Raw genomic sequence first — 26,996 nt, 5'->3', positions numbered from 1 at the left:
CAAGTTAACCAACCTAATTCTCTCTCTGGAATGAATTGTGTTCGTTTACCGAGGGACCACTGTAATCGGTTCTAGGGCTTAAATTCCTTACTATTTTAGTAAATATCAAGAAGTTTGGACTATTCAATAATTTTAAAAGTTTTCTATTAAATTTTTTAGTCATTTTAACAATTATTGAACATAATTGAAGTATAGGAAGCTAGTTTTTTGTGCGCCAAACAGCCTGTCAACACACCAAACAGGTGCCAGTCTCTGTCTTTTCAGTGGAGGTAACATCTTGCTTCAGACTCTCTTCAACATAAACACTTTTTTTCTGTGTTTACAAGCAAATCATTGGTCATTTTGAAATATATTTTACATATTGATGATATATAACACAGTGCAGTGTTGATTTAGAGAAAATATCCTTTATTTACAGCAATTAAACTTAAAATATCACATGTTGAAATTGTTTTTGAATCCAGCATGGGTCCCAAGAAATAAAAAAAAAATTATTTCAATTCAGGTGAAACTAGAAATTATTAGAAAACATGAAGAAGGCATTAGAACAAATGTGCTTAGCAAAGAATATGGCATGTCGACATCAACTGTGTCGACAATTCTTGCACAGAAAGGCAAATTCAAGGAAGTGAAAATGAGACAAATCTACCAGTGTTCAAAGGTAGGTCCCTAATAGCAGAAACAGAGAGGTTACTTCTCATTTGGATTAGGGAAAAACAGATGAAAAGTGATTCAGTTTCTACTGAATTTATTTGTGAAAGAGCCAGGGAAATATACTAACACTTAAAGGTAGATCAACCTGGTTCTTCAGGCACAGAATTTGAAGATTTTAGGGCCAGCAAAGGCTGGTTCGAAAAATTTAAGAAAATAAGTGACATATTTAGTGTTGTTAGGCATGGTGAAGCTGCCAGTGCTGATAAGGAAGGGGCAGCAAAGTTTTTCAGTGGAATTTAAAGAACTGATGGTTACAGAAAATTATCTTCCACAGCAAGTGTTCAATGTGGACGAAACTGGGCTGTTCTGGAAAAAGATGCCCAAAAGAACATTCATCACCAGAGATGAAGCCTCTTTACCTGGGCATAAACCCATGAAAGACCGTCTCACTCTATTGCTTGGTGCCAATGCTTCAGGGGATTTCCGACTGAAGCCTATGCTTGTCTACCACTCTTGAGAACCCCTGGGTGTTCAAGCAACAAAAAGTGGTAAGAGGACAGCTTGGAGTTTATTGGAAGTCCAACCGTAAGGCATGGGTGACAAGACAGCTCTTTAATGAATGGGCTGTTGAGGTGTTTTGCCCTTTTGTGAAGAGCTACCTAACCACCAATAAACTCCCTTTAAAGGCTCTTCTCCTTATGGATAATACCCCTGGTCATGACCCTCAACTTGCCAGAACTTTGGAATCTCAATTTGACGTTGTCAAAGTGTTGTTTTTGCCTCCCAACACTACATCAGTCATACAGCCAATGGGCCAGAATGTGATCAGCACATTAAGAAGCTGCAGGGGACCGGTGGTAGATGCGGTACCGTTCTTGCCTCGCAAGCGAGATGTCACGGGTTCGATTCCCGGGCCGATGGAAGTTGTCTGGACATACTTCCTATCCCCCATTTGTCCCTGTTCACCTAGCAGTAAAGTAGGTACCTGGTGTAAATCGAAAGTTGTGAATTCGTATTCAGGGAAAGTTGTTGGAGCTTCCAATAACTTTATGACATAAACCACTGACTCTTCAGGTTTCTACGCCCTTGACTCTTCAGGCTTCTACGCCCTTAACTCGTGAGACATAAAGGCAAGCATGAACTTAGCATGCTTCCCTGCTGGGCGCTGTAAACGCTTCTGCGCTTCACCTTACACAAGGATGTAGGGGGGTGCCCAATAAATAAATAAAATAAAAAATAAAAAATTAAGAGGTTGTACATAAAGAATATGTTCAGGAGGTGTCATCAGGCAACTTCCACTGATCCTGAACTAACACTGGCACAGTTCTGGAAGACACAGTTTAACATCCTGGAGGCTGTGAAATTGATTGTGTCCTCATGGCAAGAAGTCTCCACTAGATCCCTCAATTCTTCATGGAAAGCACTGTGGCCATCAGTAGTCCATGATTTTGAGGGATTTCAGGATGAAACAGAGTTGCACCAGGAGATTGTGTCCATTGGTCAGTCATTGGGCCTTGAAGTGGAGGAGGATGATGTAGAAGAGCTTGTGATGTCTCATGAACAGGAACTTACTCCTGAAGACTTGCAGCAACTGGATGAAATGTTAGAGGCTGACAGTGGTGAGGAGGAAACAGAAATTGATGACCATATGTCAACTTCAGAGTTGAAAGATGTTGTTCACCACTGGGAGAAGTTCAGGAAACTGGCTTCAAGGCACCCAGATGTGGAAAATCTGAACTAGCTTTGTGTCATGTTGAGGACACAGTGGTCTCCTTCTTCAAAAATCAGTTAATGATGAGGAGGAGAGATGCCCCACAGACAAAAATTGACAGTTTTTTTAGTAAAAGACAGCGGGAACAAAATGCTAGCCCTCATCCTTCCACTTCAAGAAGGAGAGAGGATGTTCCTGGTGGAGAATCTGTCAGTCCAGAGGTTCCTGACATTTTCATGGAAGGTGATTCACCTCCCAAGAAGCAGTAAAATGCTTCTCCTCCATCTCCACTTCGTTCTCTTCTCCCTTCTCCTCCTCCACCTCCCACTTACAAATTCACATCAGCATCATCATCCAGGAGCCTTCTACATGCACACCTCAAAGTAAGTGTACTTTACTACCTTTTTTTGTTGACTTTAGGTAATTTTCGGTGAGCTGGAACCAAATACCCAAAAACCCATTGAAACAATGGTTTCGGTTAACGAATTTTTCGGTTAACGAGCAACCTTCTGGAACGAATTGTGCTCGTTAACCGAGGGACCACAGTATCTTTTAACTACAGTAAGATCTTGTATTTCGTGAGTACTGTAGACTGGAAAAATTGCACCAAATTCAAATTCACCAAATGCAAATACATAAACTAATGGGAATAATAGCAATATAGACTGGCCACTCTACATCAACCTCTGATTTTCCCATTTATAACCTCCAAATGATACAAATTCTGCCTTTATTGACTTGATTGTGCTTTCCAGAAACTAGTTTTTAGGCCTTCCTCAAGTAACTTAATCACACGCTGCTTATCCTGCATCGAGTACTTGGCAAACTTAACTCCCTTATGATAGTCCCTCTTCTCCTTTTCCTTATTTGGCCGCTTAGGTGGGTCTGTCCCACCCCCGCCAGCACCAGTAGGACTCCCAGTAGAGGTAGAGGCCATTATCTTGACTCGACAGGTGGTAGCACCACCCAAAAATGCACACAACAGCAGTCCGGGTGGTCGCCTGGATGGCGCGGGCTACAACACGATAGTTGCGCTCTTGTAAATTTCTTTTACATTCACCACCGGCAATTCAATCACCAGAATGCTTCTTGGAAACACTCTTCTTACCTTGTCTTTCCATATTCATCGTTAATACAACAAAATTGGAGAAAACAGCGAAAATCACGGAGCAATCGACAAAAACCACACGATTCAACTGATTACGTTATATAAACACAGAGCGCTGGTATAAACCGTTATTAGTCCTCACTGCGAAACAGTCTTTTTAATTATTCTTTTCATACAGTATTTAGGGGTAACAGCTAAACTTGAAAAATATAAATAAAAAATTTACAGAGTACCTCTCAAAAAACACTTCACAAACAAAAGACACGAATCAGTTGAACATGTGATGTCGAACGTGAACTGTAAACATTGCATAACCCCGCCCCACATTTAAAATGTTGAGGGTGGAATCAAAATATTGAGGATGGAATCGGGTTATAACCAACATTCGTATGCAAAAGTTCGCGTTTTACAAACAGCGTTCCCCTATTCATCAATCGCGTTACAACCAATTCACGTTGACAAAACAAGAGTTGTAGCAGAAATGACTGTAACTGGTATGAGGGCTGTGACGTCATTTAAGACGGTGGCCATCATTCAGCTGGCTGGATCTCGCGTTCAGCTAGCTGGATTTCGTGAAATTCACGATATTTTATGCCAGATATAAGACTTAGTTACATTAGGTAGCGCTCTCGAAATTAAAAAACGCGAAATGAAATTGTGCAAAATATGAGATCTTACTGTAGTTAAGGGTTAAGATGGAAATTGATCACAGTTGAGGGAGTGCACAATCCATTACAGGAGGAAGCCACAGGGCTGGCGAGACTACGTGTCACCACAGACAGCTCACCACGCATGAAAGAGACATCCAGCAAATCTAGATCTCGCAAGTCTCTATTTTCTGGTAATGATTTGTGTTACATATCCCTCTCTATATGTAGTGCTGGGAATAGCAGGGCTAACAATCTTTTAGCATCACTGTTAGTGACACAATTTTTTATATTGTTAGAAGAACTGGTAGGGGGCACTAAGTTTTTAGAGAAAAACAATTGCTAATTTTTTAAAGCCAATTGTACAAATAATTGGATTCCTGATTGCAACTCGAACTGCAACTTGTAATTTGTTGGAGACTTTGTGTTTGTGTGTGTAGTAAAGCAAGTTGTTGCATAACATTGACCTGGGCCAAAATAGTAGCAGGCACAGAGCCAGTGTGTTTTTGCATTTGTCTCTGGCCAGTCATAATTAGTCCAACAGTTGATGACATCAAAGAAAGACACCAGTGGATATGTAAATATTTTGAGAGGAAAATACTTAGACAAGGTGACCGGTTTACTATAATGAAGGTTTTTAGATTATGTACAATGGTGACGGCTCCTGTAACACACATTATCTCTCACTTACTCAACACACAGCATTACTTTTTGTTTCATCTATTTATCACAGGAGGTTTTTAGGTTCTTAGCAAATTTTTGGTGTTAACTCCCTTAGTTTTTAGGATGGCCACTCTCAGGTCAGTTAGGTTAGCTGGAGCTGGATACCTTCCTCCCACCAACCTAGTGTGGTTGAAAGATTTTAAAACTTATCTTCTGCATTGGAATGGAGAACATTAGTAAATGATGTATTTGATGGATTCTCACATCATAATGATTAACTTTTGTGTTTTGGTTCACAGAACACCAAGAAGAAAACCAGAAATTTACCTTCAAGAATAGAGGGAAGGGGCGGAACAAGGCCAACAGGGAGAGCCAGCCAGCAAACAGTGGAAATACCACTACCACCTTGGAAACAAAGCCCCATTACCATTCATATTCTTGGCATAATTTTCGTATTAACAAGAAGGAAGTTCTGGAGGCTGTTGAGACAGTTTGGAGTGAGGTAACACTGGCTTGTTAACTGTGATGCTCCAAGGATTTCTCATTACCAATCACAATTTGTTCAGATATCAGTTTTTACCTGTGGGTATATTCTGAATCCATTTGTATTCTGTTACAATGCTTTAACATATACACTTCACCAGATATTATATGAAGAGAAATTCTCCTTTTATTTTGAGGCCAAGCATTGGTACACACATTATTCTGCTTCTAAGTGTTCATAATTTTTTTCATTTGCTAATAAAATGTTAATATAGTATCACATTCATAAGCTTGACTATAAAAAACATTTATGGTCCCCTTGTAAATTTACAAATATCTTCAAAGATAACCATTTCTAGATAATAGAAAGTGGAAACTTATTATGACTAATGATAAAAACACTAGCTAGTTCTTGTCTAACCAGTGACACTGTAATTATTGAGATGCACAGGAGACTCTTCACCCTCTGTAGGGCAGAGGTTTCTCTCATCTGGCGTTACCCAGAATATAATACTAGTGTGTCCCGCTGCCCTCTAAAGGGATAATTAGGTGCAGAAACTGGGGACAGACCTTCGCTGGATAACTGTCACATGTAAAGATTAACTAGAAACACAAGAAACCATAATACAGCATCTGCAGTATTAATTAGGCCTATTATTTTATCTTTTTCCTTCGACCTGTGCCCGGGTGGGCTAATTCCCGTTAAAAAAGAAATAAATAAAATCCTCATAAAAGTGATTATCAGTCTACTCATAGAAGAAAACTCATGGGCTGCCTTGCCTTAATACAAAACATTTTAAGGAATTCCTTTAGTCTTTAGTATATGAGTGTAGCTTCAAAGAGTACAAGACATGTAAGGATGAATGACCATGGGGTTGTGGTCACATGTTGACCAGTCAGGTAGAGGCCTCATAACCAACATGTCCTTCTCTAATTTAGACTTCATATTCATTTGAACATTTTGGTGATGCTGAATTACTCAGCAATTATTTTACCTAGAGACCCAAATGTCCATGGGGTTGTGGTCACATGTTGACCAGTCAGGTAGAGGCCTCATAACCAACATGTCCTTCTCTAATTTAGACTTCATATTCATTTGAACATTTTGGTGATGCTGAATTACTCAGCAATTATTTTACCTAGAGACCCAAATGTCCAAATTACACCACAGTTGTCAAATTCACCCACAAGTCTCAACAAGTTGAAATTTGTGGTTCCGTGTGACAGAACACTAACTCAGGTGTAGCTCTAGGGTTTCTCTGTCTGAATGTTGTAGTACAGGTGGAAGTCAAGTGAGGTGAATGAATCTTTATCTCATACAGTAATACTTCTAATTTTTGTTCACATCCTCTGTACCATTTATCTTTTGTTTGGGTTTAGCTTTTTTGTCCTGTTCAAATTACTACATTGAATTGCTGAAACAAAAAAGTACTGTACCCGCCACCTCAAAAAATTTTCAGAATTTGGTGGCCATATTTGGACACCTTGCATCAGACCTTTTGGGTACTCTGACAAGGGTAAAAATTTGAAGTTGTTGAATTAAAGAGGTTCAAGTATCTCAACAATGGAATTACAGTGGTCCCTCGATTAACAAACGGTTCAATTAATGAAATTTTGGTTAACGAATTAGCTCCCATAAGGATTTTAGGAGAAACACGCTTTGTTGTGCGCATCAGCTGATCGGCTAGTCCGCCAATACAGTAATTGGTTCTATGTTTACATTCGTTTGCAGTGGAGTAAATATCAAGAAAGTTGTGTTCTTGAATATTTTTGCATTTATTATATTAAAATTATTGGTCATTCTAAAACTTTGTCATCCAAGCTCTGTCTACATAAAGTTTTTTAACTAATTATTTTGGCTCAATATATGTATGTTTATTAATTTATTTTTACTCATTTACATGCACACGCTGTCCTAAGGGCACAGCTGTACTATACATGTACTCAAAATAATGTACTAAATGATTACTTGGATTTTTGTCGACTGGAAACTATAGCATGATTACATTCAAATTGATCGCTATCTTATAAGAATTCCAGCAATGTAAATTATATTCTCCCCGGTCACTTCTGTGACATTTTATAAGTAAAAAACAAAAACTCAATCTGAAGAACATGAATAAACAAATAAATACTTCATTAGAACTTTGGCGCTAACTGTCAAACATGTCACCCCCCCAGCCAGGGTTTGGTGGTTTTAGGCTTTAAGTTTTTATCTTATATACATACATACAGTACAAGTATAGTGATTTAAGGGTGATTTAGTGGATTTTTAGGAGTGTTTCTGACTTTATGCATTTTTTGGCCTTACTTTGTATGTACTTTTTCTGTGAGTTGGAACCAATTACCCAATACCCATTGAAATAATAGATTCGGTTAACAAACAACTTTGTGGAACCAATTGTGCTCGTTAATCGAGGGACCACTGCAATTTGGAGGTATAGTACTTTAGTTATAGAAATCCTATATTTTTGAGTGAAAGCTCATTCTTCAGTTCTGCATTCTTTAATATGTACATTTTGCACAAATGTAAGACAAGTTGTAACCCTGAACTTCATAATGCTTCAGATTGACTTGTATACTGATGTGCACAGCACTGTGTATGTATATATATATATATATATATATATATATATATATATATATATATATATATATATATATATATATATATATATATATATATATATATATATATATATATATATATTTATTTCATATATATTTTTTATATATATATATATATATATATATATATATATATATATATATATATATATATATATATATATATATATATATATATATATGTATATATATATATATATATATATATATATATATATATATATATATATATATATATATATATATATATATATATATATATATATATATATATATATATATATATATATATATATATATATATATATATATATATATATATATATATATATATATATATATATATATATATATATATATATATATATATTATATATATATATATATATATATATATATATATATATATATATATATATATATATATATATATATATATATATATATATATATATATATATATATATATATATATATATATATATATATATATATATATATTTAAAAGTAGATGTGCTTATAGGTTGTTCCTTTGTAGTTCCTCATACACCAAGATTAACATTACCATTATTCTGGTGGGTGTGTCTCATAAGTAAGAAAAATGCTGTAACTGTAGGAAAAATCATTACAGTATATTAACAGACTGCTTCACTCACCTTCTCTTAAATGCCAAGAAACATTAACATATTACTTAAAAAATGATTATGATGGATTTGTTTCATAAATAGGAAAAAGACTAACTGTAAACTGAAAATATTGTAAGGTTGGACGTGATGATAAATTGTTTCTCTGTCCGTGGTAATATAATCTTAAGATTACTTTTGTGTTATGTAAGATAAAAAGTTTGGTGGGTTGGCCTGCAGAAAATACCTAAATCGTAATGTGGCCCATGACTGAGGAAAAGTTGCCCATGCCTGTTTGACATGATTGATCATAGTCAACTTTATTCCTTAATTGTTTGCTGCAGATTATTTGTTGGGCTGTCAGTAGTGACTAAAATTAGATACAGTTTTGGGATGCCAAAAATAAACAGTTTTTTAAAATGTGAATATTCAAAAAATTAGTGGGCGTACTGTAACTAACGTATTTTTTTTTTAATACTGGAGTAGACCTTCAGGTAATATGTTTATCTGTCATTATCATGGATATAAATATGGTGAGTGCCGCTTTTAGAGTAGGATTGGGTGTGGGCATATGAAGTACACATTAGTCTTACAACTTAGGTAATGTTGTGTTCAGTCGCAAATGTAATTCTGGTGTGATCATCCACAAGCTGTTCATTTCATGTGGGAGGAATAAAGTAGGTGTCCAAGACAGTGGACAGACAAGTGAAATAATATACAGATTCTCCCTGGGTTACGGACGAGTTCCATTCCTGGAGGCTATCCATAAGCCGGAAGTGACCCTTTCATAGGTAATCATTGAACACACATAGTACATATAATGTATATACAAATACTATACAGGTATGGCACCATATATCTGCTTGGCGCCTGGGGGTTGCTGGATTGAGGGTTTTACCGGAATTTGGAGCGTCGGGCTTAAAATGTACAAAATGTAGAGTAAACCCTCTGTAACTGCCCGTGAAGACCCCTAAAAGTAGTTTTAACTGTACACTGTAACATTAAACCTTAAAATTGTAGGCATAAAAACATTAATAACAAAAGGATATAAATAGCATTAATGAAAGCATAAAGAGAACAAAAGTGATACAAGTTAGTGTACAAACTGCATCACAGTCGCCCCTGGTGCTCACCTTAGCAACGCAGCAGCATCCCTAGCTACATTGCTCCACCATGGACCCTCTGACGTCCAAGCACAGTTTCACGGTGGAAATCTGTAGATACTTAAAGCTTTATACCTTATGATAATTATTTCTTTTATTTATCTTTGCACTTTCTGTATGTACAGTTGTGTGCATGAAACTAGGTAAAAAAAAAAATGCATTTATCTCTCCCAAGTTGTGAGTTGAAAAGTACTTTATACAGCACAGGTATACCCCGACAATCAATGATTACATATATAGGAGAAAAACCCACAAGTTTTTTTGATACAGTACCCCGGAGATCCGATGATCGGGAGAGGAGCAGCAGAGCGGTTTTGAATTTGGTGAGCGGTAGTGTGGTACAAATTCTTGCCACGAGAGGGCTCTGCGTGCTGCCTCTGCCTCATTCCCACCTCTTTGCTCTTGTTTACACTTCGTGTTTTTTCGTTATTTCTGACTTCGTATGTTATGCAGTCATGCTTAAACGCCCCAGTGATAGTTCTTCAGAGGGGGCAGCTTGATGTGATGTGATAAGGTGTAATAAGAGTGGTAATGACCGGCAAAGATTGGTAGAGACTTGAACTTGCCACCCTAGACTGTCTCTACCATCCTCAACACAGGTAAATAACAGTCTCAATTTATGCTTTACATTGCTTATTTAAGGCTTATTATGCTTACTTTATATGTCTGCTTTATTTTCTTGCTTGGCAATGTGCACGACAAAGTTATATCAAGGGCAGATGGGAGTTTTTGGAGGGTGGCCGGTCCCTAACCCCCAGAATTTGTTACTGTATATTCTTATGGGATTAATTGCTTCTATGACTGTTGATTCACGAACCAACGACTTTTCCCGGACCTTATATGCGTCGGTTATTGGGATGTGACTGTACCTTAAGATAATTACCTGGTACATTATTTCTTTTATTATTAATGTTTAACTTTTCTGTGTGTAATATTGAGTGTGATGTAACTACAAATTAACAATAAAAACTAACATACCCTGTATATCATCCTGAAATTATGAGTTAAAAAAGCCAGAACATAACCTGTTTGTGAAGTGCTCCAGATACAAGGACACACTTCTACCAGGCTGAGGTAGGAGTTATGTTAAGGTTATTTTTCAACTCATAATTTTGGATACATAAACATAACTTTCTTCGTATCTTTTTCATTCAGTTACATGCACATGCAATCCTACATGTATAATATGAAGAAAAAAAAGCTAAAAGAAATAACTATCATAAGGTCAAAAATATAAAGGGAATAAACATTTCTTTGTGTGAGAAAGAGAGGGGGAGCATTGTTATAGGCCGGTGGAGGCAGCCAGGCTGTGTTGCTATGGCAACACTTGAGGATGGCCACTCGTGAAGCAGCCAGCATCTATGCAAGTGGCTGTGTTAAACTTTGATTTTGCTTTTTCTTATAGTTTTAGTTGCATATTTTTATCTAGATTGTATTTTCTTAATGTTTTTAATATGTTAAGTAGCAAATTACAGTAGTTGAGTACTGTACTACTGTATATATCATTAGTTAGGTTTTTTTCTTGTTTATGAACTGATTTTGTGTTTTGAGGTATTTGTCTGGGGAACCAAACCATATTTTCTCATGTGTTCTGTTACTTGAGATACAAAAATGTAATTTTTTTTTAAACCTAATCCACATATATATATATATATATATTTATATATATATATATACTGTATATATATATATATATATATATATATATATATATATATATACTATATATATATATATATATATATATATATATATATATATATATATATATATATATATATATATATATATATATATATATATATATATATATATATATATATATATATATATATATATATATATATATATATATATATACCATATATATATATATATATATATATATATATATATGCAAGTAAATCACTGTAGTTGCACGTGATCCAGGTATATGCTGATAACCACAAGGAAAGAAGAAAACACGAAGTTCCCAAGCGCTTTCGTGTAATTCACATCTTCAGGGGTGAGTACAGACTGTATATATATTATTTTGTTTTTCCCCACTTTACCAAGGTTTAGTTTACAAACATCCCAATGTGATTCAATATAAGAATGGAAAATCTGAAGTATCCTGTAACAAAAATATGATCTTTTTTTTGTAATTTTCTCCAAAGTAACAATGTAATTACAGGTATGCTAAATTATTATTGTTTTTACTCCCAATATGCTTAATTAAAGTTTCCACTTTAAGTAATTAAATATATTCTAACACTCACTATGTAACTAAGTCTACATATAAGCTCTGAATGCATGATTAGCATGAGTGTTGTGTCAGCTGACCGAAGGCACAGTTCATGCTATGTAAACAAAGTGCTGTAGCTGTAACTTAAGAAGATACAATAACTCATGAGGGGCTGATCGTGGGATTTTTTATGTTGAGAACGTATGATGTCTTCAATTATAGAATGGAAATCAGAGTATTACTACAGTAATATATTTACTGTAGATTTTGGCTTAGTCTATTTTATTGTTCAATTAAGTTTTATCTCTGATAATTTTTACTTGTAAATGGAGCACAGTACAGTAGTGTTATTACTAACCTTGTTATGTGCTTAAAGACCTTAGTTTATGAAGTGCAGTAATGCATTATAACATCAACAGTTCACTTTGTTTCAAATCATCTCTGTACTGTACAGGAATAAAATTAATATTGTACTGTACAACATTTATTACACTTTTATGTTTATTATTGACTTGATATCACTGTTTACACCAAATATTGTTATTAAAACCATTTTTCTTATTTTGGGGTATTTTAAGATGTTTGGGGGAATCTATGAAAAAATGTTATCCAATTTATGAAAGCTTTTTAAGGAACAGAATCATTTCATAAATGGGGGAATGCTTGTACTGTTCCTTTATATGTAGAGGCTTCAAAACATTTTCTCTCAAAGTATTGTTACTAATCAAGAAGTCCTTTAGAGTTGTTGGGGATCTATGAGCTCTGAAATTGCATTGTAAGCAGTAATGTTGAGCTGTTTAGATGAGTAATGTTATTGGGTATTGCCTGATTTTGACTCCTGTATGTATGTCTGTATAGCCAAGAATACTCATGTACTAGGAACAAGTACTGTACCTGTACCCTCATTCGGAGACATTTAAATGAAACAAAAGAGGAAAAGCTGTCTGATAAAAATAATTAAGTATTGAACAAGGTAAATTCATAGAATGTCATCTTATAAAACTGTACCTGCCATACACATTCTTGCTTCTCATTGTGTTTACAGATATTAGGTATGAAGTGTTGTTTCCAAGGTGGAAACATTATTATTTTTGTTTTTGTATGTGAGCCAATACGTCATGTCACCAGTGTAATCATCCATAATATTTTGTAGTGGATGTTCAATGTTAATACAGTATTTCTACAGCCAGAAAGTACAGGATGTCTGTAAATCATATGATCCATTTTTAAAACTTAATAACCTCGTATTAGATAGAACACACTGTACATATGGAAGTCTTCTAAGGTACAGTACAGTATAATAAAACTGGTGTGTTTCATCTCTAATGCTTTTGAAATTATTTATGTATAATGTGAGCCAAATAATTTATGGATACCCTATATAAATAACTCATCATCTAGACAGAATTCTTTATTCAATAGAGGTAATTTTTTCATTGCAATATTGAATTACTTTCTACTTGCTGTCAACCCCATTCCCTCCAAAAGTGGGATAATACTGTACATGTGTTGTACAGTAAATGTAAGACGTGGTCACATCATTTAAGTGGGAGGGGGGAGGGGGCTTCAAAGTCAGATCTAGGCATTTCAGTAAAGGGGGTTGCAAAGAAGATGTGCACTGCACTAAAAAATACAAAATAAACCTTACTTTGTCCATTGAGCAAGTGCAACATCAATTGTATTGTTTTGTTAGATCAGCCTCTTTCAAATCTGATACAAAATGAAAACCTTGTAGACTACAGCAGTTATCATTTTTTTCTACATTTTCAAATACAGCAGTTATCATTTTTTTCTACATTTTCAAGTGTATTGCTACACCAGTACTTTGTGAGCATCTATGAAAACCATTACATTATGAAAGTTCAATGTATTTTGATAAAGACTCAAATGAGGATCTGCTGAGAAACTTCAGTACAGTACACTATAATAATTAAGGTCTTTTTACAAAAACAATTTATTTTCAGAGGCATGTATGTCATCATTGAAATAAGATTTGTATTGTGAAGAGTTGTTGTTTTTTTAACAAATATGTCAACAATGACTTGTAAATCTATTTCAGTGTCATGATGCATACAGTATGCATCAAAGCCACACCAATCACCCTTTCCCCATTCATCCTGTGTCTCAGGTATCTCTTATTGCCCCCAGGTTCAGAGGATCATTTAGCCAATATACAGTAGCTCACAGAGATTTGGAAATACTGTACATCTCTATCACATGTCTGAGGCATTCACTGAGATTTGTTGGTGGTAATTTTTTTCTTGAACTTCCGAGATTTCCGGTGTCTTAACTCATTTAAAAGGGGAGGGAGGTGAGGTAATTTGTACAAAATATCATCTTTTCACAGAATGCCAAGGTTGTGATTTGTCTTAATTAACTTCTGGATAATTTTGAAGAGGGCAGCACATGCCCTTGATTCTGCATGAAGGTGGGTTAGTTGATCAAGGACTGGAATGGCTAGATCTTAATGACAATGATCCTCTGAAGTTTCAGAAGAAGTATTTTTGCAATTTCCTTATCACCTATTTATACATACAAGGTTTAGATACCATTCCACCAACACTCTTAACAAGCTGGGAGGCTTCACTGAACCATTCATTTAAAGTAATTTTCTACATCACTTTGAATCTCCAAAAATATGTTAATGCGGCTGTTGTTTGACAATACATGACTTCCACAGATTGACAACACAATATATCATGACATTATGGTATTTGTACAAGTAATGAGGCAATGTTTGAAATTAAAGGAAGTGATTGCGAGGATGAAGGAGGAAGACACGAAACAAGGAAAGCCCGTGTCTGACGAAGACACAGGCGAATGGAGGGTTGTGAGGAGAGGAACGACGAAACTGGTGAGGAGAAAAGACACCAAGGAAATGACAACAGCTAAGTGTAAAAACTCTTTTACTCCTTTGATAGACAAATTGGACGTTAGCATAGTTAGGGACAGGTCTGACAAGGAAGGTACGAAAACCTTAATTGTTGGGGATACCCAGGTACAGCACCTGGATAGAGCTTTTTGTGCTAAAATTAAAATAGGTTGAGGGTGTGTTTGCCAAGAGCTGGGGTGGGGTATATAGTTGACAGGATGGACAATATCTTGTCTGGTAATGGGAACAAACCTATTATCTGCCTGAGTGCAGGAGACAATGATATTGGCCGGTGTAGGAGTGAGGAGTTCCTTGATAAGTTCAAGACAGCTATCGAACATATTAGGTTGAAGGGAGGGATCCCTATCATATGTCGTGTCCTGCCTAGAAGGAGAGTTGACAATGAATCGTTGTCAAGGGCAGTTGATGTCAACGGCCGTCTTGACAGATATTGCAAGTCCATATAAGTCCCATTCATTGACAACTGGGACAACTTTTATGGCAGAAGGGACCTTTATACTGAGGATGGAGTGGCAACCCTGGCTGGCTCTCTCGAGAAGGCAGTTCAAAAGATGTTGAAGTCTTTAAAATGCTGGAGGAACATGTGAACACGGGGATCGAGGAGACTGCAGTGGGAGCTGATAAACAAAATCAAAAGTTATAGAGAAATAGTGCTTGGAATGATGACAAAAATAAATTAGACCGGGAGTTATAATCTAAATGTGACAAAGACAGGACTCAGAACACTACTAACTTAAATGTCTTCTAGGCAAACCCTAGAAGTATGAGAAACAAAATGGATGAAACAGGGCATTGGTATGTACCAAAAAATCGATGTACCCTGTAATAGCAATTCACCGAAACGGATAAATTTACTCACTGAGTTACCTGCCAACAGGGCCGGATTCAGGAGTGGGCAAAGTGGGCAGCTGCCCAGGGGCCTCCACATATTACAATATTTTATTTATTTGCTTATTCATTTGGATTATTTTTATTTTCATTCTTTAAAATTCATGTTTATCTATTCCATCACGTAAAACTATGTTCAGCAAGAAGCGTGATAGAAATTAGGCTAGCTACTCCTTGAAATTCATGAATACCTGGTTTTCCTATGAACTGTATATTTTTAATGAATGCTATTGTTTGTGTTGCTAATAATATATTTAGAATTCCTCAAACATATATTGATTAAAAATGAACTACATGGAATAACGAAATTGAGATTAAATAAAACAAATAAAATATTTTTTTCATTATCACTTCCATTACGAAAGCCATCAGGGCGCTGTGTTCTAATTTCCTCAATATAACTGCATATGGGTTCAAAATTCTCCAAAGAAGTGTTCAAATTTCAAAATTTTCCCGGGGGGCGCTATAAGCCCCCCGGAACTCCCAGATGCTTAGGCTCACTTCACTCGCTACCCCACCCTCTTGGGTAGTTATAATGAGGGGGGCCTCCACAAAGAGGCTGCCCATGGGCCTCCACAGGTCTAAATCCGGCACTGCCTGCCAAATACAAAATTACAGGTTACAAGTTATTCCATACCAATAGGCGTACAGTGACCCCTCGGTTAACGAGCGCCTCAGTTAACGAGATTTCGGTTAACGAGTTACCTCCCATAAGATTCTTAACTTCGGTTAACGAGCAATCCCTCGTTAACGAGTTTCTTACGAGCCGACCAACAAGTTTTTGCTTGCACTTGGCGGTCCACCAGCTGTAGTATTAGTCCGCCAATACAGTAATCGGTTCTAGGGCTTAAATTCCTTACCATTTTAGCAAATATCAAGAAGTTTATACTATTCAATAATTTTAAAAGTTTAATACTGTATTAAATTTTTTAGTCATTTTAACAATTATTGAACATAACTGAAGGTAAGGAAACTAGTTTTATGCGCGCCATCCAGCCTCTCAACACACCATACAGGCGTCAGTCTTTGTGTCTTTTCAACTAAACGCGTTTTTTCTCTGTTTGCAAGCCAATTATTGGTCATTTCGAAATATATTTTACATATTGACAATATATAATGCAGTGCAGTGTTGATATAAAGAAAATAATCTTGAATTACACCAAGAGAACTAAAATTTTATGGGTGAAATGGCACCATGGGGTGACTTCTCTTCCACCCCAATGCCTTCTCTTCTCCCTTCTCCTCCACCCCCATTCTAATTCCCATCATCATCATCATCTTCCAGGAGCCTTCTACATACACACCTCAAATTAAGTGTACTTTTCTACATTTTTTTTTAATATAGGCAATTTTCGGTGAGCTGGAACCAATTGCCCAAAAACCCATTGAAACAATGGTTTCGGTTAACGAGCAACCTTGTAGAACGGATTGTGCTCGTTAACCGAGGGACCACTGTATTAGGAAAGGAGGCGGAGCAGCAGTCTATGTCAGGGATAATCTGAAGTGTGAAATAAATAAGGAAATAAAAACAACTGAATTCAGAAACAATTTGGCAGAATTAACTGATGGTAGAGAAAAATTAATCGCAGGGGTAATATATAGACCTCCTAATCTTGATAGAGTTAATGAACTTTAACTTTAGCCAAATAGATTGAACCGACCTTATGGAAAACTGAAAATGAGAGGATTTACTTGTGTCAAACAGAGAAAACCTCTTTGGTAATGTCGAGGTAGGGAACGAACTAGCAAACAGGAATCATAAAGAAGTGAGATTCAAAGTTGAACTTAATGTCAGTCGCAAGGAAAATTCCATTAAAGTCCCAGATTTCCTAAGGGCAAACTTTGATAGTTTGAAAAGGCTGCTCAGGGAAGGGGTATCACGTTTGGGGGTGAATTGCATGACCTCACACAGTGTACCGACAAAGGGCGACCTCACTTTACATGGTTACCTGACAACGGTAACCTCACAAAATATGACGTTTGAGGATGACCTGATCTCGAGATCTGAGGTTGCCGAGTTCCACAACAATTTAAATAATGAGTTACTTAATGCACAAAGGCAGAACATACCATACAGAAAACTCTGATCAGACAACAATGACCCTAAATGGATAAATAATTATTTAAAGAATATTATTGGACAAAGGAAAGCTATAGGTAGAAGAATAAATCGCGGTGAAGTTTACCTCCGAGATTATTATAAGGTATTGGCCAGTAGAGTTAAAACCGAGATAAGAAAAGCAAAGAGGAATAATGAACTGATGGTAGCAAGGGAGGCAAAGTCAAACCCCAAGGGATTCTTTCAGATGTATCAAACTAAAACACGAGATAAGATTGGACCAATACAGACAGATACCGGCAAGCTAACTGATAACGACAGAGAAATGAGCAATAATCTGAACAAATATTTTTCAATAGTTTTCACCACCAAAAATTTAAACATGATTCAGCGAGATAATAGTGACAAATAACGATGTTAGTGAGCGAATAGAGCATAATAGGTCACCAGGTCCCAATGAGAAATTAAAGGAATGTAAGGAAGAACTTGGTATGCCCTTAGTAAAGTTGTTTAACATCATTAAAAATGGGTGTAGTACCAGGATCCTTGAGGATAGCGAATGTGATACCGATTTTCACGAAGGGAGATAGATCACTATCCTCTGACTACTGTCCAATCAGTTTAACATCAATTTTAGGCAAATTGCTGGAAGCAATAATTTCAAACTCTATTCATAATCACCTGGAGAAGCAAAAGTTGATCAATGATTCCCAACATGGCTTCACAAGTGGGTGTTCATGTCTGACAAATCTTTCAACATTCTTCTCAGCTGTTTTCGAATCTGTGGACTTCAGTAAAACCTTCGATAGAGTCCCGAAGACTAATACATAAAGTGGAGGTTCATGGAATTGGAAGAGAGATTCTAAAATGGATTAGGGCGTAGTTACAGGACAGGAAACAGCGAGGGAGCATTAACGGCACTAAATCCAGTTGGGGTAACGTCACTAGTGGAGTACCCCAAGGCTCAGTACTTGGACCATTACTATTTATTATACTGTATACATAAATGACAGATATGGGCATAGACAGCAACATAAGTAAATTTGCTGATGACACTAAAATAGGGCGTGTAATTAAATTTACCGTAACCCAGCACTGAATTTAGTTAGCAGCCTTTCAGCAGCTGCTGAAAGGCTTTATACAGCAATGACTGATGTATGGGTCAGAGGCATAGACAGTTTGACACTCTCAGCAGACACCAGAAAGAGGTTGGAGGCCTTTGAATTGTGGTGTTAATGGCAAATGCTACACCGAATAAGCTACACTAACAGGGAAAACAAATGAACCAAAACTTCAAGAGAAATACTTGAAATGTAAAGAAAAAAAAGAAGAGATACTTTGGTCATATAATTTGGAATGAGGGGATAATAACAGAAATATTAATAGGCAAAGTTGAGGATAGGAGAACCAGGGGAAGGCAGAGACTGAGCTGAGATGGATAAATAAAATAAAAAACTGGGTCTAGAGAGAGATACAAAACCTTTAAAGATTGGTAAAACAGCCTGAGAGTGTTTAGAGTGGAGGACTGTGGTCGACAATCCTCAGTTATGAGGACGGTATTCTAATTGATTGATTGAATGTGGTTATACTATTTAATTTCCACAAAACAATTACCTTTTTTTTATCTGTTGGAAAATGATGAAATTTCAGATGGTTGAAGTTCCTCTTGTCTTTCCTACGCATTGCACAGTCATGGGTGCTTGTCATGGGAACTATTTTTACACATTTCATCAGGTTGAACATGCCGCAGACTTCTTCTTAAATGTAAACAAACAGCCGACACACGGCAAAAGACTCGGCTACATACCAGTCAGAAAATCTAAAGTTTTGAAGGGTGTTTTCAAGGCAGCACTTCCAATTACAGTAAGTCCTTGCTTAACGTCTTGGTTCCGTTCCTGAAAACCGTGACGTTAACGCAAACAACGTTAATGGAATCAATTTTCCGCATAAGAAATAGATAAAATGCTGGAATTACGTTCCTCAGCCTCCCTTTGCCCCATAAAATTCAATGGAATTTTTATAGAAAATAGTATATATTATACGTACATCCAAAGAGATACATAAACTAAATAATTTTGTATTGTACTCACTGATGGGCTGTTTAAAACTTCCATTTTTGTAGCCAGGCTAATGGTCTTACGTTGCTTCTCTACAACACTAGCATCACTAGCACTTGATGGGTGCTTGGAAGCCATTTCGAATGGTTACATTACAGTATTTAGAGGAAAAACACTTAAACTCACGAACGCTGTGGAAGCCTAGCAAAGACTGGGGACACTTGGGGATGCTGTTACTCTCCGTGATGACATTATACCGTATCGGCGGGACGTTGTCCGAATTATGGGTATCTAAAGAGTAGCGACGTTATAATAAAACAACGTTGTCGGGGGCAACGTTAAATGAGGATTTACTGTATCTGGAAATCTAATAAGAACGCTTGGGTGACATTGGCCCTTTTTGAAGACTGGTACCTTAATCATTTTATGCCTGAAGTATTTCAAAATCAATACCTTTTAAAATTCTACTGGTTCTTGACAATGCACCTGACCATCCAGAATTTTTGTATGATGTTCATCCAAACATTAAAGTTATTTACCAACCACCAAACACAACATCTGTTTTATAACCGATGGAACAGGGAATTATTGTTTCATTTAAAGCATATTACCCGAGAATAACATTTGCTCAAGCTATCAGGGCAACAGAACAAAAGGAGGATAGGACTTTAAAGGAATTTTTGAAGTCATACAACATTTCTGACGCTGTGAAAAACATTATCAGATTCATGGGCTAAGGTAAAACAAACCCACATGAATAGTATTTGGAAAAAACTCTGCCCACAGTTTATCCACGATTTCAGGGGCTTTGAAGATGGTGTTGGGGAAGTGACACAGGCAGTGGTAAACCTTGTAAACCAACTTGATATTCATGAGGATGATATCACAGAGTTGCTTGAATCTCATGCTGAAGAATTAAGCAATGAGGACCTGATTAAACTGGAGAAGCAAATTTTGTCAGAGGATGTAGAGGAAGCTGGAACTCCAAAACCAAATGGATTCATTATAAAAGACATGGCAGAAAGTTTCAGGCTTATTGAAGGATTGTTTAAATTTGAACAGCAAGATTCACCAAGGTTCATAGAGGTATTACTGAATGTCTACTATGCTACAAAGATATTTATGAAGAAAGAAGAAAGTTTCAGTTCAACCATCCCTTGAAAAGTTTTATAAGAAAGTCGAAAGGCAGCCAAAACCAGTCCCATCAACCTCTGCAGCATCTACAGAACCAGTCCCATCAACCTCTGCAGCATCTACAGAACCAGTCCCATCAACCTCTGCAGCATCTACAGAACCAGTCCCATCAACCTCTGCAGCATCTACAGAACCAGTCCCATCAACTTCTGTAGCATCCATAGAACCAGTCCCATCAACGTCTGCAGCACCTACAGAACCAGTCCCATCAACCTCTGCAGCATCTACAGAACAAGTTCCATCAACCTCTGCAGCATCTACAGAACCATTCCCATCAACCTCTGCAGAATCTACAGAACCACTCCCGTCAACCTCTGCAGCATCTACAGAACCAGTCCCACCAAACTCTACAGTAACTACAGGACCAGTCCCATCAACTTAAACATCTACAGAACCACTCCCATCAACCTCTGCAGCATCTACAGAACCAGTCCCATCAACCTCTGCAGCATCTACAGAACCAGTCCCATCAACTTCTGTAGCATCCATAGAACCAGTCCCATCAACGTCTGCAGCACCTACAGAACCACTCCCATCAACCTCTGCAGCATCTACAGAACCAGTTCCATCAACCTCGGCAGCATATACAGAACCAGTTCCATCAACCTCTGCAACATCTACATAACCAATCCCATCAACCTCTGCAGCATCTACAGTACCAGTCCCATCAACCTTTGCAGCATCTACAGAACAAGTCCCATCAACCTCTGCAGCATCTACAGAACCAGTCCCATCAACCTCTGCAGCATCTACAGAAAAAGTCCAACCAACCTCTGCAGCATCCAGAGAACCAGTCCCATCAACTTTTGCAGCATCTACAAAACTAGTCCCATCAACCTCTGCAGGATCTACAGAACCAGTCCCATCAACCTCTGCAGCAAATACAGAACCAGTCCCATCAGCCTCTGGAGCAACTACAGAACCATTACCATCAACCTCTGCAGCATCTACAGAACCAGTCCCATTAACCTCTGCAGCATCTACAAAACCAGTCCCATCAACCTCTGCAGCATCTACAGGACCAGTCCCATCAACCTCTGCCGCATCTACAGAACCAGTCCCATCCCCTCAGCATGTACTGAACCAGTCCCATCAACCTATAGCATCCATAGAACCAGTCCCATCAACGTCTGCAGCACCTACAGAACCAGTCCCATCAATCTCTGCAGCATCTACACAACAAGTTCCATCAACCTCTCTAGCATCTACAGAACCATTCCCGTCAACCTGTGCAGAATCTACAGAACCAGTCCCATTAACCTCTGCAGCATCTACAGAACCAGTTCCATCAACCTCTGCAGCATCTACAGAACCAGTTCCATCAACCTCTGCATCATCTACAGAACCACTCCCATCAACCTTTGCAGCATCTACAGAACCAGTCCCGTCAACCTCAACAGCATTTACAGAACCACTCCCATCAACATCTGCAGCATCTACAGAACCAGTCCTATCAACCTCTACAGCATTGTCGCGATCCCACTACCCTTTATACTTGGGGAGTAACCACCCCAGTTATTAATAAATAAAGGAAACAAATAGGGAACACGGCAATAATTATCCTCACCAAAACCTACTCAACTAAATGTACTTGGAAAAAGTAAGAACAGTTGAAATAAGTGAATCACAAAGGGAAGATAATTAATTAATCAAGTTCTAAAGGAGTAATGACTAGCAAAACATGAATTTAAGGGAATAAGTAAGTGTATAATAAAATAAGAGTGATGCGGAAGGGCGAAAAATATTAACATTACTATATTACACAAGACATACGAAATATATATATACAACTAATCACTACAAAATGATTATCCCTACCAAACAGGAGATACCTACCACCAGGATCCCTTCCTAGGCCTAACTAAACGTGTCACTAATACCTGATACCCTAGGGCATTGCAGAAGACTGGATAAAGCACTAGACAAGGGTCAAGGCTAGAGAACGAATGGACACGTCTAACCTATGCCGGTTTTTCGCTACTGGGGAAGCGTGGGCACGCTGAGCAGCGCGTCTCATATCACGTGATCTAGAACATTTGCTAGATATTTTATATAATTAATTAATATTACTCTTGAGTTGACTTAACAGAGTAAGACAATGATGCATATAAATTACATACATAAATATACAATTAACCTAAGTAACTAAGAACAATAATAATATAATAAGTACAATTAACAATTTATTAATAGCTTGTATGAAATGTAGGCGTGAACATATGCCTCACGCTATGCGAGTTCCCGAGCGCTCAGGCACGTGACAAGCATCTACAGAACAAGTCCCATCAACCTCTGCAGCATCTATAGAACCAGTCCCATCAACCTCTGCAGCATCTACAGAACCATTCCCATCAACCTCTGCAGCATCTACAGAGCAGCTCCCATCAACTCCAGAAAGAGTTAATTCTACCACACCAGATTCTCCAGAACCAATCCTGTAACATCTACACCATCATCACCATCTTCAGTTTCATCCCAAGAAAGCCTCTGTCACTCCTACAAATGCCTATCTCTACATGCAAGCTTGTCCCAGGTTTCAATGTAAGTGTTAAACTTTAATTTTAATTACTTTACTGAATTTTGTCATTCATTTTCTTTTTTTCTCTTAAATTAAGTGATTCGAGATGTATAATAGGACTTGGGTTGTGAAATAGTGCACATAGGGTATATGTTCCGACTTACGTACATTTCCGACTCAAGAACGTCCTCAGAAATGAAACCCGTTAAGAACTCCAGGACCCCCTGTATAACATTAATTATCATACAATTTTAACATGTGCTTCGAATGGTTGCACACAAAAATATGGCTTATTTGAGAGATAAAACACTAAACAGCTCAATACGTCTAACATGGTATGCAGTATACTGTCATATCCTTGGTTACTTAAATTACTTTACTTAATTTCTAATCCTTACTTAATATATGATTGCTGCCACCAGACCTCAAAACTAAAATCTGGTTCCTTTTTCCCATGGTAGTGAGTAAAGAAGTCTAGCATTGTGAATTCTTCCTCGACACTATCTACATACAGAATTAAGACTGGTATACAGTAATTCATACAATTGACATAGTGTATACAAATATTCCTTTTGAAGCATTTACCATTCTCTGTGATTTGACATTCTTGATCAGCTTATAAATTTTTTATCTGGCATATTGACAATCACAACAATCATTTGGTGGTGGTGGTAATAACATGTTTTCAATATCATTAATTCTAAGTATTTTTTCTACCAATATTGTACAAAAAGCTTTTAATATACTGTATTGGTTGAACTTCAAACAATAAATTTAATAAATCTTGAGTTTAACATAAATGTAGAGTTAATGTAAATATGAATAATATTATTCAGTTGTACGAGGGCAACTTTGTTTGGGAATTGCCACTTCAATTTTATTTCTAAAACCTTCTTGGTTGTATTTCTCTTATTCTCAGCTTTACTTAGTAATATTCTATTCTGTGGAAAAAACCTGGGAGAACCACATTCTTCTCTATTCTTACACACTCGTATAATTATTATACGTACTTACATTTAAATGCTGCCACCACCCAGGCTTTCTTTACCATATAACTTCTACAATGAACAAGTGGTAGCGTGGTAGACAGGAAAGGTTAGGCACCTGAGTATTAAATATTTTCAGGGATGCCAATTGTTAGAAGGAATGAGTGGTGATAAACATTCTACTGAATCAACGTTTATTAAAATAAAATCTGGATACCGTGACACTTTGAACCTTCACTCAACAATAAAACTCAGATTCAATTACTGATTATGTTACTGGAACACTTAGACAAAACAAAATGACCAATAGGTCATACTTTATAGGTAGAAAACTAGATCTTCAATTATCAGTATACGCTATTCAATACTTATACAGAGTGATGTTATTACATTACTTGTAGCATTATGCTATTACTGGATCAACATGGAAATGTATACCAGCACATACCAACTGTGAATACAGCTGGTCTACTCACATACCTGTACATTACGCACAGATTGGGCTGATAATGTATTGTACATACTAGTGAAGGCCTTTAAAGCCTCCAATATACTGTAGCACCATTCAGTTCTTGTGTACTGTCCTTAATAATGGCAATGAAGCATTCATTCCTCTTGTTCATCTGCTTCCTTATCCTCCCCCTGTGACTGGATGTTGATGTTGATGTTGTTGGTGGCACGGGTGATCCTGATGTTGGATCAGTTGATTCATGTCCTGCTGGGAGACGCGGCATAATTGGTGGTGATGTCTGCCTTCTCCCTTGCAGACGAACTCTTATCTCCACAACTCATGTTTCTGCATCAATTTTGGCACGCAGATCGACCTGGCTTGTTTATATATATCTTGGAAAAGTCAACCCTCTCGAGTTGCAGCGTTCGGGCTACTGTACTAAATAGTAACCCGATGTTCGGGATTGATATTAGAGTTTGACGAATCCATTTGACGGGTTACCAAACAGTAACCCGACATCGATTGTTTTCGGGCTTGCTGCTTTTTAAAAAAATGGCAGAAAGTGGTCACTAAGGCCAGCAGGAATGTCCCTTACCTGATTGATTTTGTCTTTACTATTACATATTACATCTAGTGTGGTGGCTGAGGACTTTGAATTGCTTAATACCGTGACTTGTTTTGATGTGGTCTGGTAACTGGCTCCAAATCTATTATAGCAGTAAAGAGGAAAGTGTTTTTCTCTTGACAGCAGACACCAGGTACCATAAAATTATGTTCACTCAACTCTAGTGTCCTGCAAGTTCATATCCCTACTATCTGCAAAGTTTGTTGTTAAATACTCTGGGCACAGTCCATTGATAATCCTGTAAGCATGATTCAGCCTCAGTTGCTTCATTCTATATGCCACACTTAACATGTTCAGTAATTGAAGAACTTCGTGACTATCATGATCTCTTGCATTCATGTCAAGAATGAACCTCACCGCCTTGTTGTGAACAATTTGTAGCTTAGATTTATTTTTAGCTTCTGTGTTAAGGCAGAGTATCATAACGAGCAGGAATTGCTGAAGTGACATTGTACGAATGCCAAACAAAGGGCCTCTGGCAGTGGCGGACTGGGTCAAAAATTTCTACCGTGAAAACTTGTAAGGGCCCACTCAAAAGTTTCAGGTCGCATTCAGGCATTAGTGCGGACCTAGTAATGTCACATTCGGTACCATTAGGGAGGATTGAGTTAATGTCTCATAAACCCCATATCTCTTTTTTCTTTTTTCCGTTATTTCCAAAGTGATGGACCATCACTTTGGAACCCACCTGGAAATTTCCCGGTATCCCAGTGGGCCAGTCATACTGGCCCTCACGGGCATCAGGTGAGAAGCATTTAGTGTTTCTACAGAGCAATTTTATTTTGGCAATACTTTTTCCAACTATGTTATCTCGATTAATTCATCGGACAAACAAGAGTCAAGAGTTTGTCCAAGGTATTTCACTGAGATTACAGTTTAGATGGTTCATTAACCCTTTTGAGTATTATTTTTTATCCAAATAATATTGCTTTAGACTTAACAAGATGTAGGGATAATTGCTGTCTATGAGCCACTGTTTGTATATACTGTAATAACTTTTTAGCTACTATATCATTTGAATCTTTACTTGACACTGAAAGACCACTGTTATTGGCATAGAGCAAAAGTTAATTACTGTAGTTATTTAAAGCCTTTATATAGCAAAGTAATCCACAAACTGACGATCATTGAAAACAAGATAAATACACTATACAATAACATAACATTAAAAAAACTCGCCCTGTGAGTAAGGTTTTAGCCCACGATGAATGTTACATTACGTGTGTTCTAAGAGCCATGGTACAGTGCTTGGGAGATGCCTGTTGATCACCCCTGCTGTAAGGCTTTGGGTTATAGCTGAGATGGAACATTTAGATTCATTCCCACATGGAAATTAGTTGGATTTTTCATGAATGGGTTTTAAAGAATATAGTTTGGGATTTTATGTTAACTGTACTAAGTCAATGATTTATGTTCAAGAG

At 37.1% G+C, this 26,996-nt stretch overlaps 1 protein-coding gene across 1 annotated transcript in view; it reads left to right on the top strand.

Moving 5' to 3' along the window:
* The window catches only part of LOC121853466 (m7GpppN-mRNA hydrolase-like), a 45,657-nt gene extending 24,695 nt beyond the window's left edge, over positions 1-20,962 (top strand). Inside the window, 4 exon segments of the mRNA XM_042347609.1 lie at positions 4,212-4,314; positions 5,083-5,285; positions 14,654-14,680; positions 20,588-20,962. Coding sequence (XP_042203543.1) covers positions 4,212-4,314; positions 5,083-5,285; positions 14,654-14,680; positions 20,588-20,962 — 708 coding nt within the window.
* The last annotated feature ends 6,034 nt before the right edge of the window (positions 20,963-26,996 follow it).

This window comes from Homarus americanus, unplaced genomic scaffold, assembly GCF_018991925.1.
Source record: "Homarus americanus isolate GMGI-L3 unplaced genomic scaffold, GMGI_Hamer_2.0 scaffold4896, whole genome shotgun sequence".
Classification (NCBI taxonomy): domain Eukaryota; kingdom Metazoa; phylum Arthropoda; class Malacostraca; order Decapoda; family Nephropidae; genus Homarus; species Homarus americanus.
The sequence above is the reverse complement of the archived record's forward strand: the minus strand, read 5'-3'. Positions and strand labels throughout refer to the sequence as shown.